The 21,131-nt window shown below is 39.6% G+C and overlaps 1 protein-coding gene across 4 annotated transcripts in view; it reads left to right on the forward strand.

Annotated features, from left to right (window-relative positions):
* The window catches only part of KCND2 (potassium voltage-gated channel subfamily D member 2), a 430,044-nt gene that overhangs the window by 374,334 nt on the left and 34,579 nt on the right, over positions 1 to 21,131 (forward strand). For all 4 annotated transcript variants that reach the window (XM_074942303.1, XM_074942304.1, XM_074942306.1 and 1 more), the window contains exon 3: positions 19,175 to 19,337. In XM_074942303.1, the coding sequence (XP_074798404.1) occupies positions 19,175 to 19,337 (163 nt within the window). The remainder of the gene's footprint in view (positions 1 to 19,174; positions 19,338 to 21,131) is intronic.

The raw sequence follows: 21,131 nt of genomic DNA on the forward strand, positions 1-21,131 counted from the left end.
AAACACCCTGGAAATACTATTTTCCATTGAGAGTAGTGTTAGTAAGTGACATATTAGAGTATTTTAATATGCCAGGTGCTCAGCTTGATCTAATATTCCATTTCAAATATTATGAAAATCTTTAAAGCAAGAACACAACAAACAAGGAAAAAGTCAGTGTTTTTAACTTGATTGTTTGTTTCTTAAAGGGTGAGGAAATTCTGCTTACTATTTCAAGATTACTGAAATACTATAATTAGAAGCTAACATATAATAAAAAAGTACAATGGTGCATAACAGGGATGCATTTATGACAGTTTGTATATGATAGTTTTTAAAAAGATAGAAGACAAACCCATACTAAAATTAGGTGTGTGTTTTGATAATTTACCCTTTTGTACCCAGCAAAACTAATACTTACAAATCTGTTTGGAATCATTAAGATGCAACAGTAACAAACCTGCATGAAATCATACCTAGTTCCAGTTCCAGCCATGACAGTGCTGAAATGCCCTAGTGCAAATAGAGGCAAAATCAATTTCAAGGCCTTCATAGTCTCTGTGAGCTTTATGCAGATTTGGGATCACTTGGATTTGGGTCAGAAGTGAAGTAACTGTGGTGATCTCAGTTCAATTTCTAACAGGTATTAGTTAATGTACAACAAAACAGCACAATTATATTTGTAAACAGCCCTGTACATGTATAGTGCCAATGTATGTGGTATGTGATTTTTTTTTTAAAATAATTATTTGGCAATATGCGCTCAGGAGAAATTTAGGAGAGGAGGAAATGTGTTGGCCAGGTCAGAACTGAGTAGGTTTGACCTTACTACCCTGTTTAATGTATTTTAGTATACCATACATTAAACAGGCAGTTGATTAAGAAATGGGGTGTAGTTGACATTCCCGTGAATATCATTGGGCCTAGACCAGAACACTGGATGGTCCCCCTTCTGAATCGAGCAAGCACATCAAAAAAGAACACCCACAAACTTTGGAGAAGTTCAGTTTGGATCTGAGTCTGGATCTGAACTTCACAACTCAGGCCCATTTTTAGTTGCTCTACTTGGGAGTTGGCCTACACAATGCATTCCCACCTGAGAATAGATATGTGAATGTAATATTTTTAAGGTGACCAACAGCATATAAATAAAAACAAAATCAATCTAGGGAAAGGTCTGTTTTTAGCCTTTGTAGCTTGGATTTGGGGTCAGCTAGTATATGTAACAAGCCTTATTCCATAATGAAGAGACTTAGTAAAGCCTAGAACTGGCTCCTCTTGCTGTATGACCTTGGGCAAGTCAATTAATATTGAATAGTACCCAACTCAGGACCCCACTTAGATTCATCTTCCCAGTTTATCAGCAAACCATTGATATCTACTCTAGGAGAATGTTTTTTCAACCAGTTTTGCACCCACTTTATAGCAATTTCATCTAGACCATGTTTCTCTATTTTTATGAGAATATCTTGAGGGGCAAAGTCAAAAGTTTTATTAAAATTGAGATAAATCAGGTCTACCCCCCCAACCCCCTAGGTCAGGAACTCTGTCAAAGAAGGAAATTAGGTTGGTTTGGCATAATTTATTCTTGACAAATCCATGTTGGCTATTACTTATAGACTCATAGACTTTAAGGTCAGACGAGACCATCATGATCATCTAGTCTGACCTCCTGCACATTGCAGGCAACAGAACCTCACCCACCCTCTCCTGTAATGGACCCCTAACGTCTGGGGAAAATTCCTTCCCAACCCCAAATATGGCAATCAGTTAGACCTTAAGCATGTGGGCAAGATGCACCAGTCAGACACCTGGGAAAGAATTCTCTGTAGTAACTCAGAGCCCTCCCCATCTAGTGTCCCAGGTGCTTACAAATTGATTGTTTAATAATTTTATTCCAGTATCTTTCCAGGTATTAAAGTTAGGATCACTGGTCTATAATTCCCTGATTCCTCTTTGTTCCCTTTTTACAGATAAGTGCTATGGTTGCCCTTCTCCAGTACTCTCGGAACTCACCCGTCCTCCATGAGTTTTCATAGATAATGACAGATGGTGCAGCGATTGCTTCCGCTAGTTCCTTAAGTACCCTAGAGTGAATTTTATCAGGCCCTGCTGACTTGAATACCTCTAATTTATGTAAATATTCTTTAATCTGTTGTTTCCCTGTTCTGGCTTGTGTTCCTTCCCTCTTGCTATTACTATTAATCATGTTAAGCATCCAAAAAGAAAAGGAGGACTTGTGGCACCTTAGAGACTAACAAATTTATTTGAGCATAAGCTTTCGAAAGAGCTGTAGCTCCTTTTCTTTTTGCGAATACAGACTAACACGGCTGCTACTCTGAAACCTGTTAAGCGTCCAGTAACCATTTTTTTTTTAGTGAAAACTGAAATAAAATAAACATTAAACACCTCAGCCTTTGTGTCATCTGTTATCAGCTCTCCTTCCCTGCTAAACAGTGGACTTACACTTTTCTTTGCCTTTCTCTTTCTCCTAATGTATTTATAGAACAATTTCTTATTGCCTTTTACATCCTTTGCTAGAAGATTGTGCTAGTCTTTTATACTGATCCTTAGCAATTCATCCATGTTTCTGCTTTTGTAAGATTCCTTTCTGGTTTTCTAGTCAGTAAAGAGCTGCTGATGCAGTCATATTGGTCTCTTACTATCCTTCCTCTCTTTCCTTTGCATCTGGATAGTTTGCTGTGATGCCTTTAATGTTATCTTTTTGAGAAGCTGCCGGCTCTCCTGAACTCTTTTATCCCTTAGACTTTCCTCCATGGGACCTTACTCACTAATTCTCTGAGTATGTGAAAGGCTGCTTTAACTTTAACCACCTGAATAGCTCCACTGAAGTCACTCTTTTTGTCTTGGAGTCAATGGTGCAGCCCACATGCCTAAAGTTAAAAATATGCATAAGTGTTTTCAGGGTCAGGGCCAACAAGACATATATTTTTATTATTATTTAGACTGTGATATCTTCCAAAATGTACTAGGAGCTTTCAATGCACAAAAGAAGAGGCAGAGCCTGCCCCAAAGCACTTACAATCTAGAGTGTAGATCCTGCAAATGGATCTTTGCATGGAACCCAATTAATTTCATGATTGCATGGATCACTCACATGAAACAGCTTATACACATTGTGAGAATAAAATCCATTAATGACAATGAAGCACTGAAATATTATGGTGATGAATATAGCCATAAGTACCAGGTAGACAGATAACTTGCAGGACTTGCGGGGGCGGGCCTAAATAAGAAAATAGATATAAAAGCGAAAAGCATTGTTATATTATACTATAGTATTAGTTATCATGTACCATTTCCAGAATGCGTGCATATTAGAAAGCCAGGTTATAATGTCCATCTCTCTCTTTCATCCTAGTTGTTCTTTCCTTATCTAATGTAAAATGTTACCTCCTTTTTTCTTTTTTAAAAGAAAACAAACAACCAAAAAATTGGTTTCCATAGAACCAAAACTATGCAATACTTTTACCCCTCCCCTGAAACACTGGTAAAATGATATTAAGTAGGACTACCCTTTTTATGGTAAAAAGAAAAGGAGTACTTGTGGCACTGTGCCACAAGTACTCCTTTTCTTTTTGCGAATACAGATTAACACGGCTGCTACTCTGAAACCTGGTGAGGCTACTCTGCACCACAGTGTTCCTGAAGCATATTTTACAGAGCTATAGTAAATAGTGTAAATATTGATTTATTATCAAATGGCATAGGAGTCACAAGAAAAAAACTTTATTCTCATTGTCAGCCACTTGCCAGTGCTGAGGATCCCTGAACTGCCAATGAGTACGAGATCAATATTTCCAGTTCCAACCAGTACAATGCTGAAAATTTAGTAAGGACGTTGGTGTGAAATAAGACAATGTCACTTTTAATATGTCTTGCTGCACCAATGTTTAATACATCTCATGACATGTTGTGGTTTCATATAGAAACAGTAGCTCTCTGCTGCAGGTTGCCGCAAGAAAAATATACTATCTCAAACCTTGTCCACATCTCCATTTTCAGTTCATTTCTGTATCTTGAAAGAGCTAGACAATCTAACTCTTCTGTGCATACGTCTGTGCTGTGTGTGTGTGTGTGTGTGTGTGTAATACACACACATGCATATATATAAAATATACCTATTGAAAAATCGTGGAATGACCATGTAAGTAATAACGACCATGTGCAAAGCCCTTGGAATATTTTCTGTTAAAGAGGTAGTTAAGTCAGAGCTGCCATGGAAAAGATCCAACTAGTCCTCTGATCTTTTATGTCATTTTTCCTTTGACTTATTTATTGTTTGCTTAATATAACAAACTGAAAAATTAATTTCCACCACATAGTATAGAGCATTTGAGGAGAAAAATACATTGGAAGGATTGCTAACTCTTGTACTCATTATATATGTTTTCTATCAATAATTATCCAACCAGGCCTTTATCCCATGCTCATCACCATGGTATCAGAAAATCTGAAAGTAAACATGATAAAGGTTCTAGTTTTTGAAGTTAAATATATATTTCATAACAGTCAGATATCATTTTCTTAGTACGGCTAAAGACTTTTAAAAAGAAAACACTTTTCCCTACCCTTTGTTTTGAAATGGAGGAAAAATACTTTAATTTTTATATTTAATTTCCAAATACCATAGCCCAAAATCATGCCACGTTAAGGTATAGTATCTTTTTTAAAAATGGAGATAGTCCCCAATGACAACTTGGTTAATTTTTAAATGGTAAACTCAAACTGTTTAGCAATCCTCAAGGCAACACAGTTGAAAGGTATATGGATGCTGCTTAAACTTATCACCAATGGCATTTTAAATTATCTGCTGTAGGATGCAATGCTGAGATAAAGGACTAATTAGTGTCCACTTGCCAGTGTTTAGTCACCAAGTAGCTTGGAAGCACGAGGGAACAGCTTTATAACAATTTACTGCATCCTTCTCAGACAAAGAAACCATTTTGCAATTGTCAAACATAATCTGACATCTCTATAATATTGCTTCATGTTTGGCATTTTTGTTCTTCTGTCAAAACAGTTTCTGTACTTCACTAAGGGATTTTTCTTAGCTGATCTCAAAAGGAAAGTATTCAACAGTGCATCTTGTGAGCACTGGAGAACTATCCTCATCTTCTACATTAATTGGGCTGGTTAGAACTGATTTGTGAATAAATAGTGTCTAGGCAGCATGCTTTAGAGTTAAGGTAAATGGGAGTTCCCAGTTAGGCTCTCCGAATTTGGACAGGCATTAGTTATTCTTTGTTCATGATTTCAAGTTTGGTTTTTACATGCATAAGAGCTAGACACATGGAGTGTTTGGTTTTTTTAATGAAATGTGGGATTCTGATCCATCATGTGCCCCCAGGAGATGGCACCTCAGGTATAGGCCTTTAGTGCCTCTGCCTTAATCTAGCCCTGTATATAAGGATACTGCTAATGTTGCTATTCCCAAGGGTCTGCCAGCATTGCCAGAATTATTATTTTTAATTATCAGAACAGCCCCTTGATGCGAGCACTTTAGAAATAAAATTAATCATAAACAAGCAAAGATTATCCATTCTTCGATGCTGGTTGTGTAAGCCCCTCCTCTCAGACAGACCATTTCAGTGTCTCTGTGAATCCACATGGGCACAGGATTCCATTCTCATGAAGCAGCTTGCAGGAGTGGGGACATAGATCGTAAACTCTTCAGGAAAGGCCTACATTCCTCATATGTGTAGACAATGCCTAGCATACTGTGGGCACCCCGTATTATAAGTAAAAATAATGATAAGACAGACTGGTAAGTGCTTTTCTGTCAAAACTGCTTTTTCCTGTGGAAAATTGGGGTTTTGACTAAACAATTTATGTTGTGAAAATTTGTGTGAAAACTGCCTGCTTTCCACAGAAAAAACAGACTTTTCAACAAAAACTAAAATGCACATTTTGGGGGTTTTCAGCTGAAAATTGAAACATTTCACTTAAGAAATGCTGCCCCCGTGCCATGGGGTAGTTGCTGTGTGAGATGTCATGCCCCCAGTCTTCTCTGTAGGCTGGGTTCCCCAGATGCACTACTCCTCCCATGACACAACATGGCCTGGGACTTCCATGATGCATCACAGCAGCTCAGCAAGTTCCAAAAAAGTCAAAATTTTCCCCAAGGGCAGGAGGAGAGGGACAATTTCAACCAGTTTTAGTAGTGAGGTGAATCAGAGGACTACAGGTCAGGTGACCTGGGTTCTTTTCCTGACTGCCAGAGACTCATTGTATAACCTTGGTCAAGTCTTTTAGCCTTTCTGTGCATAATTTTCCATCTACAAAATCAGAATACTTATACCCACCTTTACAAGTCACTTTAGGGTTCTAGGCTGAAAGCTCTTGTATAAGTGTAAATAATTACTATTTTATTAGAAACCTTCTATTTGAGAAATGTTTACCTCAGCCAACCTGGCAGTCCTAGGGGCAACACAGTGCACTACCATATGGAGATGTGAGTTTGTCTGTCTTGCATTTTAGGTTAGGAAGGCCTGAGCACATCAACACTAGAGAGGAGGGAATGCTTTCATCATTTATGAGTGATCACTCTGGCCAATGCTTGGAGCAGAATTCATGGGCTCTGGAGGGAACATTGCCCATCACTATTCAGCATAAGAGACAGTTATTGCAACATAGGGCCTCTGAAGGCAGTAAAAACAAGAAGAAAAATGGTTTACAACTCCATACAGAATCTCTCTAGGTTGGAATAAAATTTGGGATCATGCATATAATGTTCTGGATCTCGCTCCAACAGCAATCTATTGAATTATTAGAAATTACTTTTTCAAGATCATTAGGCTATTTTTAAGGTCTAGGTAAGGGTGCAGATTTATCATGGCGATTGCCAGTCTCTTGGAGTCCAAGAACTGCTTTTCTTGCTTCCCCCATCTACAAATACATAAAAAAGCTGGCTGGCTAAATGAATGGTCAGATGAACAACTGTCACTGAGCGTCTTAAGAGAACAGCCTTTGGGGCTGTGGATGAAGCTACTGTTGAACATAGAATTGGCATTAATCACGATAGGAAGCAAGGGAACAGTTCCATGAACTCACCATGGAGATTGGAGGAGGGAAATCGTTAGACCACTTTGGCAGCTTAGGCGAACCAAATAAAGAGCAAGAACAGCCCTTACCCACTAACATTTAGGACAGTATTTGTGAAAACTAGAGATGGTCTAATTCAAAAACTCAGATCAAAACTTTGCTGATGAGTTTAACAATCCCCAGTGAAAGAAGCTTGGGCCTGAAAGGAAAAAAAGGGTCAGGGATAAGTATTCCAAGGGGGCATGAAATTCCTCCATGTCCAAACCAAACCTGGTTTTGACAAAGGACATTGAGATTCTACAGTCTACATCTGTAATTTTTTTTTTTTGGGGGGGGGGGGGGGGGGTTGCCATTCTTTAGTCAGAAATTACCTTGCCTTTTAAAAGGAACACTACCAAGTTCATTTTAATGGCCTGCCATTTATTTTACTACATTCTTTGTAATGCCTTTTCATAAGTTTGAAAAAAGAAACATTACTATTCCTTTTTCAGTAAATAAGGAGGAAGTTAGACAAGAAAACCCCACACAGTATAGGACTTATATAGATAATATAAGTGAATTGGAACTGTGTGTTTGGACGCAACATGTGTAGCAATATAAAAAATGACAGTTTTCTAATATCAGAGGGGTAGCTGTGTTAGTCTGTATCCACAAAAAACAATGAGGAATCCACCATCCCTAAGAAACGGCAAGAAATTCTGAAGTGGAATGGATGGGGATGTAATGACTCTACATTTATATTTAATAAATATAAGGTGGCACCTTAAACACTAACAAATTTATTTGGGCATAAGCTTTCACGAAAAAGTTTATGCCCAAATAAATTTGTTAGTTTTCTAGTGGTGTTTTATGCCCTCTAGTGGGTTTTGAGTTTATTGCACTTATTATGCCTGGAACGCTGGTCATTTTTTAACTTTTTGCTTTAACAACATTTAGTTTGTGTAAAACGCATACACTAGATTTATTCCGAAGTAGTATACCCTACAAATTTAGAAGGATGCCTATTATGCCCTGTTTAATTCTTTCTGGGAGTTTTCTATCACAGCCTAACCTTTGTTTAACATTACCTTCTGTAGCAAACTTTATGTTCCTAACACATATTTACAGTTTTCAGAGTAACAGCCGTGTTAGTCTGTATTCGTAAAAAGAAAAAAGAAAAGGAGTACTTGTGGCACCTTAGAGACTAACCAGTTTGCTCAAATAAACTGGTTAGTCTCTAAGGTGCCACAAGTACTCCTTTTCTTTTTTCTTTTTACATATTTACAGTGTTAAGCAACCACAAAAAAGATTGCTGAGTGATAGCTTCATGCAAGTGATATTATTGCACCAAAATAAAAAATTACACTTCTGTTGCACTTTTTTAAAAAAGACTCTTTTGACCAGACAAATAATTGTAAGTGGAATATGCGGAAGTGTCTCTCTTCTCCTTTAAAATTTTGAGCATTACCCGCTCCACTCACATAATGGAAAAATGGCAAAAATGATTTTTTGAGTTGCAATGCAAAACTATGACTTCTCCATACTCGATCTCCACAGGGATTTCCACAGCTTCCGCCTTAGACCCAGCAGAGGACCAACCTGAGAAAATAGTCTGCATTAGATTCAAAATGAGTCAAAGAATGGTGATGTTAGCTCATGATGCCACAAAAATGGACAATATTGTCTGATATTTCTTGAAATGAGGCCATGTCAGCAGAAAATATGGTCCACCCATTAGGCAGCATAACTGATACGCAACAACCACTACTGACAGAGCTAATAGGTATTGTAGATGGATGGATACATTGATAGACAAATACTGATCTACTAATGTTAATGTTACAGAACACACATTAATAATCCCACACATTACACCAGTTGTGGGAATTCCCTAAAGCCCATATTATCCAAGATCCCACAAATTTAGTTAGCTTGTAAAAGGTACAGTCCCGGCTCCTATGTGTCTCATAGGAAATCACACCCATGTTCCTCAGACCACCACTTAGAAAGGTCCAGTGTTCTATCAGCATAAGGAGACAATCCATTAACTTGATATTATCCCTTACAATGAGGAGTCAGACATGGAACAATGGTCTGTTAGTTGTTGAACACAAGATTAAAGCTAAATTTCATCCATTTCCCAATAGGTGGTCATTTGATAATGAAGTTTTGACTTCTGGTATGTTACAGCTTAACTGACACACCACAAGTGCACATCTAGTCTGTCATATCCTTTTCACTTCACTTTCTTGGATAATAAAGCAGAACACATGTGATTAATACAGGAATCAGTGGTACTATTTTTGTTCAGTCAGCTAAAGTATACAGTCTTGTGATGTCCTTTTGTTATGTTACAAAATTAGGTAGAAAGTTAATACAAATAATGAGGACCAAAGCATTGACTAAGATATGTTCCACAATAATAGGTTCATATGTGGTATATGCAATTTTGATATAGAAACTTGCAAATATTGCAACTGAAAAAATGTAGAGAAGGAAAATGCACTCGCTATTATAATTTGTATAACTAGAAGAGGAGAAAGAACCACACATTAAGGTTTTAGCTACTACCTAATTTGAAAAGTCACTGTGTAAATGGCTTCCATGTTTGTTGTATTTCAGTGACTTCAAGATCAAATCCGCTCAGTTGTTAAGTAATAAGATAGTTTTCCCACTTTATAATACAAGCTTTACAAAACTCACCCTCCCTTGTCTTCCATTCACTTGAGCTTTCAGAGACAACCCATGCCTACAGATAGTGGGGGAGGGGGGGCAGAGTGAGGACAGCCAGCTTTAGCAGTGTTACTGAGCATGCTCGGTCTATGCCAAGGAGCAAATCTGAGGGGACATGTGGCAGGTGCCCACAATTCTTCATCACTTCTTCTGGTCCCTTGCACGGGTTTCTAGGTCTTGGAGATGCAGTCCTTTTCTCTTCAGACTCCTCTTGACAGAGCTTTCCATCATATCCTCAGTCTTCCACATCCTTTCTTGCCGTCATCTTCCTCCAAAGATTTCTTTACTGGCTCTTCTTCCATTCTCCCATTCTTTTCACATATCCAGCCCACCTCAAATGCATGCTCTCCAGCATATCTATGATTGAGAGTCCCAAATTCATCTTTCCTCTAATTTCTTCCATGCTCATTTTATCTGTCCTCTGGTCACCTGCCATTCTCCTCCTCATACTATTTTCTATTACCTGTATCTTCTTTTCTTCCACCTCCATAAGACTCACCATTTCCAAACCATAGAGCAGGCAGGAACAAATACACGCAGCCTACACTTTTCCTTTCAGTTTGTTACTTAACTGCCAGTCTCACAGTACTCTTTCTACCTTTTTCACTACTACCCATGCTCATTGGGTTCTTCTTTTCAGTTCTCCAGATCTCTCTCCAATGGTACTAAGTTTACTTCCCAAGTACTGTAAACAAATTCTTTTTTCTGATTCAACTTCTCTCCTAAAACTTTGATCAACATCTCTTCTTCCACCTTCCCTTCTTGCATAACTTCAGTTTTCTTTATATTTACCTTCAAATCATGATCTTTAAACAGAGATGCCCACTCTGATACTATATTTACCAATTCCTTTTTGCTGTCCGTCAAAAGGGCCAGATCATCAGCATATGTTATTTTTCTCTGTGTCTCCACTTGCTTGTTTTTTCTATTAATTAACTCCATACATAGGATGAAGAGAAGTGGACTCAGCACACTGCCTTGTTTAAACCCTGCCATCATCTCACAACTCTCTGAAATTCTATGTGTTGTTACCACCATAGCTCTGGACCTCCATATGGCTCCTCTATCATCTGCATTTCTTGAAGTCCCCCCTCAATCCCTCCATCTCAATACTTGAAACACCAACTCCCGCTGAACCAAGTCATATGGTTTCTCAAGATAAAAAAAAACTAAATACCAGTTAACCCATCCATTTATCATTCTTTCAAACTTCTTCTCTTTGCAAATACTGTGTCTATAGCATTCCTTCCTTTCCTAAAGCCATGATGCTGCTCTGCTATATTTTGCTACACCTTGCACCTCAACCTTGCCTCCAAAACTCTCTTAAGGACTTTGAGGTTAATTTAACAGGGTGATACCCCGATAGGTATTTGGATCTTTTGCACCACCCTTACCCTTCTAGAGAGGCACAATCAATCTCATTCTCCAGTCATCTGGTATCCTTGCTTGATACCACCAAACTCACAGTAATGTATGAAGCCACTTTGTTCCTGTATCTCCAATTTCCTTGATCATATCAACAGTTATTTCATCTTCACCAGCTGCTTTATCATTTTTCACCTTATTCAATAATGTCTCTACCTCCTCCTCTACACAGATCATTACCTTTTGAGGCTTCCCCATAAGTGTTGGCAGTGCTTCCATTCACAATTCCCTCTTCACATGTAACAGCCTTTGGGAATATTTTTTCGATATCTCTACCACCTCTTTAGGGTTAGTCACCACACAGTTCCTATCCTTCACACACAAAGATTCCTTCATATCTTGTGTTTCACTGTTCCTTTTTTGCACTAACCCAAAAACCAATTTCCTGCCATCATCTTCCTCCATCTTTCTATATAATTCCTCCTCAGCCTCCATTCTTGCCTTAGTAACCATAATTTAGTCTCCTTTTTTACCGGTTTGCATACATTTTTGATTGTCTTGTTATCACAACCTGCTTCCTCAAACTCTTTGAATAATTATTTCTTTTTCATTTCACTTGTACATCTGATTTCCACCATCAGCTTGTTTCTCTGAAAGCACCCATCTTACCACTTGTTCTGCCACATGTTACCTCCATTAACTTAATAAAACAGTCTTTTAATTTCCTCCATTCTTCCCCCTCTGACTTCATTGTTGCTGGGAAAGCATGACAGCCTTCCTTTATTTTTTTGGCAGAGCTGTTCCTTTCTCTTGACCCCCCCACCTCCCATTTCTTCCTCAATTTCATCTTGTCTCCTGATTCCTCAGGTTGCATTGTTCTCACATATTCACTCGGTATAACCTTTACATATTTCACCATTTTCATATGTTCTCTTCTTATCAAAATATAGTCTACCCAGGCTTTACTTTTTCTACTATCGTACGTCACTAGGTGGGAGTCTCTTTTTTCAAACTATGTATTCATCACTGAAAAGCCATTAACAAACACCACTCAACCTACTTCTCTCCTTTTGTATTTATTTTACCAAAGCCAAATTAACCCACCACTCCTTCTGCTGGGTTCCCTTCACCAATGTGGCAGTTTAAATCACCACTGACTGCTAACAAGGTGTTACTCTCAACCATAACCACCAATTCTACCAGCTCATTTCTAAAGCTCTCCTTCTCTTCCATAGGTCTGCCTTGCTGTGGAGCACATGCTGACATCACACCTATAACCTTACTCTCTCTCATGAATCCTACTTCTATCCATTGGTCTCTTCTTTCTACACCCATGATACCCTGAGCAATCTCTGGCCTTATGATGATAGCTACCCCCATTCATTTTATTTTTTCTCCAGACCAAAAAATTGAAATCCATCTTTCAAGATTTGACTTTGGCTCCACACCACCTGGTTTCCTGCAGACACAGTATACAGATTTTCCTTCTAGCCACTGCCTCAACCTCCTCTCCTGACCTACCCATAAGTGAACCTATATTCCAGGTCGCAACTCCCAGGTCTTTGCGTATTTGTTGCTGTTGCCCAGAAGATAGCACGCTTATTGCCCCCAAAACAGTAGCATGTTTTAAATGATTCAAGTGTGAAGAATCCATGACACACAAAGAATCTCAGTAGTTAAATAGCCCTCTGGCACTGCCCCACTTTGCTGATCCTGCAACATTACAAACCCTGACATTTGAAAAATCAAGCTGTGCTTTTTCTGGTTCATGCATCATCACTAGTAAAAAAGAAAGTTTATTTGGGCCAAATTATGCCCTCATTTATACACTGTGCAACTCCATTGTCTGAAGTCAGTGATGTATTAAGATATAGCAGCGGATTCACAGAGCTATGATGTAGCCACAGGTTTCAGAGTAGCAGCCATGTTAGTCTGTATCCGCAAAAAGAAAAGGAGTACTTGTGGCACTTTAGAGACTAACAAATTTATTTGAGCATAAGCTTTCGTGAGCTACAGCTCACTTCATCGGATGCATCCAATGAAGTGAGCTGTAGCTCACGAAAGCTTATGCTCAGATAAATTTGTTAGTCTCTAAGGTGCCACAAGTATTCCTTTTCTTTTTGATGTAGCCGCAGGTGTGTATAGAATGGACTTCCCTCTTGAACAGCCCCTTGCAAGTGTTCTTCCTTTGGTAAAGGTCAGTATGGGAGGATTGAGGCTTCTTAAATCCCTCAGAATTGCATCTTCCAACTTCATCTGTGGTCAGCTTCATGTTCTACTTCCTTTGACCTCAGCTCTATAAACCTTTTGTAAAAGCATACCTTCTTCTGCACAGTGTACATAACCCCACTATTGCAGTCATCCTGTTCTCAACTGGTACAAGACTGCAACTTGCCAGGAACTTCTACATATCTCCTCATTTGTGACAAAATCAAACCAATGGATGTTAAGAATACGCCATAACTTTCAAAACTGAAAACTGTTTAGTTTCCTTTCCTCAGCTGTTTTATAATGGTCATGTTTCTGCTCCATGTAACAGAGTTGATGTTACTACCGCATTGAATACTTGTATCTTAGTTATCACACAACATCACGCCACCCAAACAAAGTCCTCTGAAGATACTGAAATGCCATTCATGCAAGACTGATCCGATGTGTGACTTCTTCAGATAGAGAACCTTCTGCTGTCAACTGACTACCAGACAGATAAAACTATCCACCCATTCAGTATAATTGCCATATACATGCAGCATCAGCAGGTCATTTCCATTTTATAGGAGGCATGAATAGCTTTGGTTAATCACCACTGATATTAAATCCCATAGATTAAATCTCATAGATCCCATAGCAGCTCTTCCAGCATTAGCTATAGTTGGTCAGTAGTCAGTCCAAGTAAGGCAATATCATTCACATACTCGAGATCCTCTAACGATGAATCTTTAAATTTCCCACCTCCTGCTTTGGCCTCAGTCAGTTTTGTCATCAAATAGTCTATTAGAACATTAAATAAGGTGACAGAACTCATCCATGGCATACTCCTGAGTCTACTGAAAATCAGTCTGCAATTAACAATCATTTACCTTCACACAGCGAAATGTAGCATGGTCCAATTCTTCCACTAAGTACATTAAGTCGTCAGGCACACCATATGGGCATAAAAGTATCCACTGAGTCAAAATCAGCTATAATCTATAAACGCGATGAAACTTTCTTCTCTTGCTCTAGTCATTTTTCAGTAACATTCCACAGAACATATATACCATGGATTCTAAATTGAGCTGTACAGAAACCACACTAGATGTGCAATTTAGGAACTTCATAGTCTCATAACATTTCTGGTTATGTCTTTCGGAGGCTTTCTGAATACACTGTGCCATACCATTCCACCATTGATTATGATCATTCTGACAGGCCCTCATGACTGCTCACTCAAGACATTGCTTTTCCTCTATTGCCCATTTCCTCTTCCATTCACTGACTTGATTCTGACCTTCCAGTTCATCCATTCTGCACCATGCCTCTTTTTTTCTCACCCATACTTTGATGGTATCATTTGTAATCCAGTATTGCTTTTTCATTCTCTTTAGTCCCAGTTGTTCTCCAGCAATCTCTGTGATAGAATCCCAGAAGAAAGCCCATGCTTCCTGGGCGTTAGACAGCTGGTAATGCAATATAGAATATTTGTTGGAAATTGCTACCTGTGTAATTATTAGCAATTCCTTCATCATGAAGCTTATCAACATTTACACGTTTCAACGCAGTAGATGCCAGTCTTTGGAACTTTATTAAATGGAACATCATTGTTGCTGTTAGGAGTTGATTATCAGATTCAAGAGCAAGATCAGCACTCCTAAATACACATACATCTTGTTCCAAACTAGAATGTGATCCAAGGCTGTATTGTTACCCAATGGATATTGAAATGTATACTTATAGCAGTTCTTGTGCTGAAACCAGGTAGAATTAAAAATAGTTCATGTGTGGAAGCAAATTCTAATAGATGAAAATAATTATCTGATCTCTCCTCCGGTAAGCTGTGTGGTCCCAGTACAAATTCAAATCCAGTTATATCATGGCCAATTCTCATGCTCATATCTTCTAAGATGGCAATATGAAGTCAGGATCACATACTACATACAACGTCCTCTAACCTGGTATAAAAACCATCCTTTTCAGCATCAGGCCTTGTGTCATGTTGAGCATATCCACTAATAACTACCATACATCCTCCATTCAAACTCAAAATGGTGGCTATCGGGCATGGAGAGTAGGCCTGCCAAGTCAGTTGTGCAGATTGTGCCACAGGGACAAAATCAAAGCAACACCAGTGTGCCCTTCAGATGTGTCATTGAGCATGCAACAATTGAAAGGTCTGACTGCTACAAGTCAGAGTTGTGCTGTCAGTGTTTAAATTCCACCATGTCTCCTGCATGCCACATACAACAGTCACCCTTTCCAGTTCTTCAGCCAAGAGAGTCCTTTTTCCAACAGCTGTTAATGATCAGACATTCCGTGGTCCATCCTCAGATACTGATGTTGCTTCAGAAGGCGACATATCATCTTTGTCAGGTGCTTCCCTCCCATTTCTGTTTATGGAAGAATCATCATCATACAGTGTGACTCCTCTGCGTGCAGCAGAAGATTTAGATGCATCCTGAAGCTTGGTTCCGTTGTGAGTAGTAGACAAAACTGCCGAAGCAGATAAAGCAGATGAAATTGCTAACGTTGTACGTTGTACGTGTTTTTCTTCTGCATGTCAAAGCTAGAGACGTTTTAGAGGGATGGCTTGCCAAGCATTTGCCCAACCCTTCCACTTTATCTGGGCTTGGGACCAGCACTAGGAACAAAGACATTGTGGTGTGGTTATTACAAGTATAACTGAATGTAAAATTTGGCCCTCCAGCTGGAACTTAGTTAACTATTTTGTTGATGCATATACCAGAATAGAAACCAGGTCCCATAGGAGAGGAGACCTAAACAGAATAAATGTAGGAAAACCTTTAGTTTTGTCACAAAACTGAGCAGCTATGATTCTGACTACCCACAGGGTTGATTAAGAAGCTGTCGTTTCTCCATACTACTCTTCTGAATATAAGTGCACTTTAACATCTTCAGCACAGTGTTTATCAGCAGGAGAAAACTTAAATTAGACAAGTTACTGCCTGTCAAGGTTCCTTCCCCACTCTGAACTCTAGGGCACAGATGTGGGGACCTGCATGAAGAGATCCCCTAAGCTTATTGCTACCAGCTTAGGTTAAAACTTCCCCAAGGCACAAAGTCTTTGCCCTTGGATTAGGTAAAACACTGCCACCACCAAGTGTTTTAGACAAAGAACAGGGAAAGGAGCACTTGGAGTCCTATTCCCCCAAAATATTCCCCCAAGCCCTACAACCCCTTTCCTGGGGAAGGCTCGATAATAATATCCTCACCAATTGGTACAGGTGAACACAGACCCAAACCCTTGGATCTTAAGAACAATGAAAAATCAATCAGGTTCTTAAAGGAAGAATTTTATTTAAAGAAAAGGTATAAGAATCACCTCTGTAAAATCAGGATGGTAAATACTTTACAGGGTAATCAGATTCAAAACATAGAGAATCCCTCTAGACAAAACCTTAAGTTACAAAAAGACACAAAACCAGGAATACACATTCCCCCCAGCACAGCGAACTTACAAGCCAAAACAAAGAAAAACTTAATGCATTTTCTAGCTAGGTTACTTACTAACTTTACAGGAGTTGAAGGGCTTGCATCCTTGATCTGTTCCCGGCAAAGGTATCACCCAGACAGACAGACAAAAGCCTTCCCCCCACACACACACACTCCAGATTTGAAAGTATCTTGTCCCCTCATTGGTCATTTTGGGTCAGGTGCCAGCGAGGTTAGCTGAGCTTCTTAACCCTTTACAGGTGAAGGGATTTTGCCTCTGGCCAGGAGGGATTTTACTGTATACAGCACTGTATACAGAAAGGTGGTTACCCTTCCCTTTATATTTATGACACTGCCATGCGCAAATTAGAGCTATCAGTAAGGTGGAGGCTATTATTAACACTAACTAAGGGCCAAATAAGATTATAGTTGGAAAATGTTTCATTGTTTTTCCTTATTCAAGTAGAAATAGGAAAGGTAGTCAGAACTGGGATACTTTATAGCTGAAGTTAAATCCAGCTCTTTACTGTCATTTAATACAACAGACACAGAGAAACATTTTCACTATACAAACAATCCTAAACATTTTATTTCCAAATTTTATATAACTCTTTTGAAATACAATAGAAAAATATCATCCTGTGTCACAGCCTAGGAATATATACATGGCTACTGAAATATTGGAGGCTGACTGGCCTAGAGTCCTTGCTACCATTAACATCAAACTGCAGTAGACTTTCACAAACATACAATTATATTACGAACAGAGTGTTTTATTCTGCAACAAATGTAAACAAAAATGGAACCAGAACTGCCTTCTAACTGTCCAAAATGATCCATTAGCGACAATGGGAGCTTCTAGGTGCTTTGCACTTTTGAAAATCAAGCTGTTTATTTAGGGGCCTAATGTGGATTTAGAAACCTAACTTTAAGCACCATCTTGAAATTTTAGATCATGCGTAAGTATAAATGATTCTTTCTAAATATATAAATATGTAGTCTACCTGATGTGTTTGGGTTGTGTTGTATTGGGGGGAAATATAAAGATTATACCCCCAAAAGGTGTAAGGTAGGTGGTAGAGACACCTGTATTGTGAGATACAGTTGCTAACGTAATGGAAAGTGTGGGTCTCTCGCTGGTCTCTTTCCTGTCCTAAAATATCCTGCTCCTCACACCATCCGCATGTAGTCTTTAAAAGATAGAACCCATCCTATACTACTCTTTCTGCCCATTTCTGCAGGGTCAGTATTGGTGTCACTAGTTTTTAGCAAATGTGATTAACAAAACTAAAACTACAGTAGGTGTTTTAGTATCTATCAGTGTGACATACTGTTTTACATGTTGTTCTGGCCAGGTCTTGTAAAGCCACTAAACAGTTCTTTTTAGATAAAATAAGTATGGTCGTTGCCATCATTACATAGGTTGTTCCAGGCTATAGTATCACCTGCTTCCTTGATTCCCTCCATTAGCACTTCATTTCTACCCTATAAAGTCAAGCCCTCCTCCTCACCTTAAAGGCTACTGAATCTTGCCCTGACACATACCTCTGCTCTCATTTCTACTGTTATCCCTTCCTGCTCCCTATGCCCTGCCCCCACCTCTGTGTTACTCATCCCTTCATCTCCTTCTCTCATTCTTGGGTTCGGACCTGCCACATGCCTAGAAGAGTCTCCCTGTTTTCACCCACTTCTCTCTTATCCTTCAAATCCCTGCGTAAAACATGTTTTATTCTCATCAAAGCAACTCCCAAACATTGCATCTCCTGCAGTGTTATCCTACATCTTGCTTTTGTGTTCGGTCTTGTCCTATATAGACTGTAAGATCTCTGGGATTGGGAGTGTGTCTTACCTATGCTGTGTAACATGCTATGCAAATTTACAGTCCTATGTAAATGTTTAATAGTAATTAATAACCCAACCAATTAAAAAGCAAATGTAACTTAAAGATATTTAGCTTATTCTTGAACTCAGTAGCATTTAGTTACACATTTTGCCCATACAACAAACTACTGAGTGTAGAGAACAGAGTCCTCTTTATAAGCTGTCAGTTGAAATTCCTCTAGATAATTCTTAATGTCGCTGTATTCCTCCTTTACTAGAAAATCAGTATCTAGCATCAAAAAGAGGTGTCTGCAAGTCCCAGCAAGTCTGTGGATTGACAGGAGGTTTGAAGGAATGAAAAAAATATTTAGATCCAGATCTAGGAACTGTGTCGACTTAAGCACTAAATTAAAATGGAAATGATACACATACATACAGCACATAGACATACAGACAAATGTATATGTGTATGAAATGTTCTTTGCAAATTATAGTAAAAAATAGTTTCTAGCTAGTTTGACTTTAAATATGATACTTAAGAGTAGTTAATGTTTTTAAATAGATTTTGTTTTCTTTAACCCAGGTATGGTGACATGGTGCCGAAGACAATAGCTGGGAAGATATTTGGTTCAATATGTTCCCTGAGTGGGGTCTTAGTCATTGCTCTGCCAGTTCCTGTAATTGTCTCCAACTTCAGTCGTATCTACCACCAGAATCAACGAGCAGACAAGCGCAGGGCACAAAAGGTGCGCTCTCACTTCCATCCCACACTCTTGATTTGGTGCAAAGTAGATAACAGATGGCTTTTTTATATGCTGTATGTCATCCAAGGGAGCTTAATTTATTAATAGGAGGGCTGCTATATATGCATGATAGCAGGGGCACTAAGGCAGATTTACTAATTTAAAAGTACATTTCAAGTTTGTTTTTTTTATGCTGAAATTGCTCCTTTCTTCTTCTTGGTAATATCCACAGATCCACGACAATGGGTACTTTAGCCTGCTTGCAGATTGGAGGCAGAACCAGCCCTGTCAGCCACTGGAAGTAGGGAAGTGCCTTGCCTCCTGATGTTCCCTCCAGCTTTCTCTGCCTCCACACTGGCCAGCGGCTCAGCCAGACCTCCCTGCAGATTTCTCAGGAAAATTCTAAATTTATTTCAAATTTCTAGACTAACAATTTGGTTCTGTCTGATTCCCAGCCATGTCCCAAGGCTGCATTTACTTTTGGGGACATTGTTCTGTCAGTTCTCGTTCCCTGGGGCATTTACTGCAGCTAGTGCTCCTGGAGGCTTCAAGGACAGAGATAAGCCAAGAAAAAGCAGAGACAAAAGAAAGGGTCTGTGTCTCATGTGCCCCCACATTATAGAGTGTCTCGTTAAAGAATTCAGCCTGCACTGTGGGAAGAGTGTGGTTTCCCTCATAGTCCAGTCTGGGCCAGATCACCTCGCCCTACCCTTCCCTGGGTAGAATAGGAGCCAGACAGGACTGGAGAGGCTGGCTGTGCTGAATAAGATGCAGCCCAGGCCCAGCGGGGTTACCTTAGCCCTCTCCCCCAGCAGGAAAGGTGTCTGGCAGGATTGGACAAGAACTGGCTCCAGAACAAGCAGACATCCCCCAGGAGGGAGTGAAGCCAGAAGGGCAGAGCACCAGACAGAAGATTGTGTCTGAGTCCACATAGCCCGCACCACCAGCCAATGCTTAATTTGTAATAAAAGATGTGCTGGGGCTCACGCAATTAGGTGATAGGACTCAAGCAATTTTTTTTTACTTTCATAACTGATGTGGCAAGCCCAGAGGTGTTGGGGATATGAACTGCCAAGCCTAGAGGTGCCAGGGCTAAGCACCGGCAAACCCTGGCACAATTTAAGCACTGCCACCAGCCACACCTCTGACTGCGGGGCCTAACCACCTCCTCCCCATCTGTTTCCCAATGGGTCGCAGATGGAGGGCTCCGGACACAACATGACTGAGACCTCCAGGGGAAACAGGCCTACCTAGCTCATGTGAATTCCATTCAACAGAGAGGAATGGAGCTTCTGGGGAGCCCATTCTTGAGCTCCAGGCCAGTACCTTCCTTGAGAGATCCAGAAAGACCCCATGTATGGGAGGGGAGACAAATAAGCCCAGCCTCTTGGAGGACAGAGGTATCACTAGTCTCTCGAATATTTTCAGAGAAATCTCTGTGTCCAATTTTACTTGAACAAGTGGCTTCTCACTGTATAGGCCCTTTACAGGCATCCAAACCCAGGCAGGCATTGTCTCCGCTCCCTTCCTTGATCATGGAAACTCTGAGATCTGTTTCACACAGGTACATGGGGCTTTGGTCTTTGGGATCAGATGCTGAAACAAATTGATTCCCAGCTGGTGGTACAATGGAAAACTTTATGGAAAGACGAGGAGATTCAATGTCATCAGAACAGTCGCCTTATAGTTCTGGCTCCTACCATACTCTATAGAAAAGACCACAGAAACCATCAGGTGACATCAGACTACCACAACTAAATAAATTAACAATTTGGGACTGTCATCGGACACCCTAAG

The sequence above is a fragment of the Natator depressus genome, chromosome 1, assembly GCF_965152275.1.
Source record: "Natator depressus isolate rNatDep1 chromosome 1, rNatDep2.hap1, whole genome shotgun sequence".
Classification (NCBI taxonomy): Eukaryota; Metazoa; Chordata; order Testudines; family Cheloniidae; genus Natator; species Natator depressus.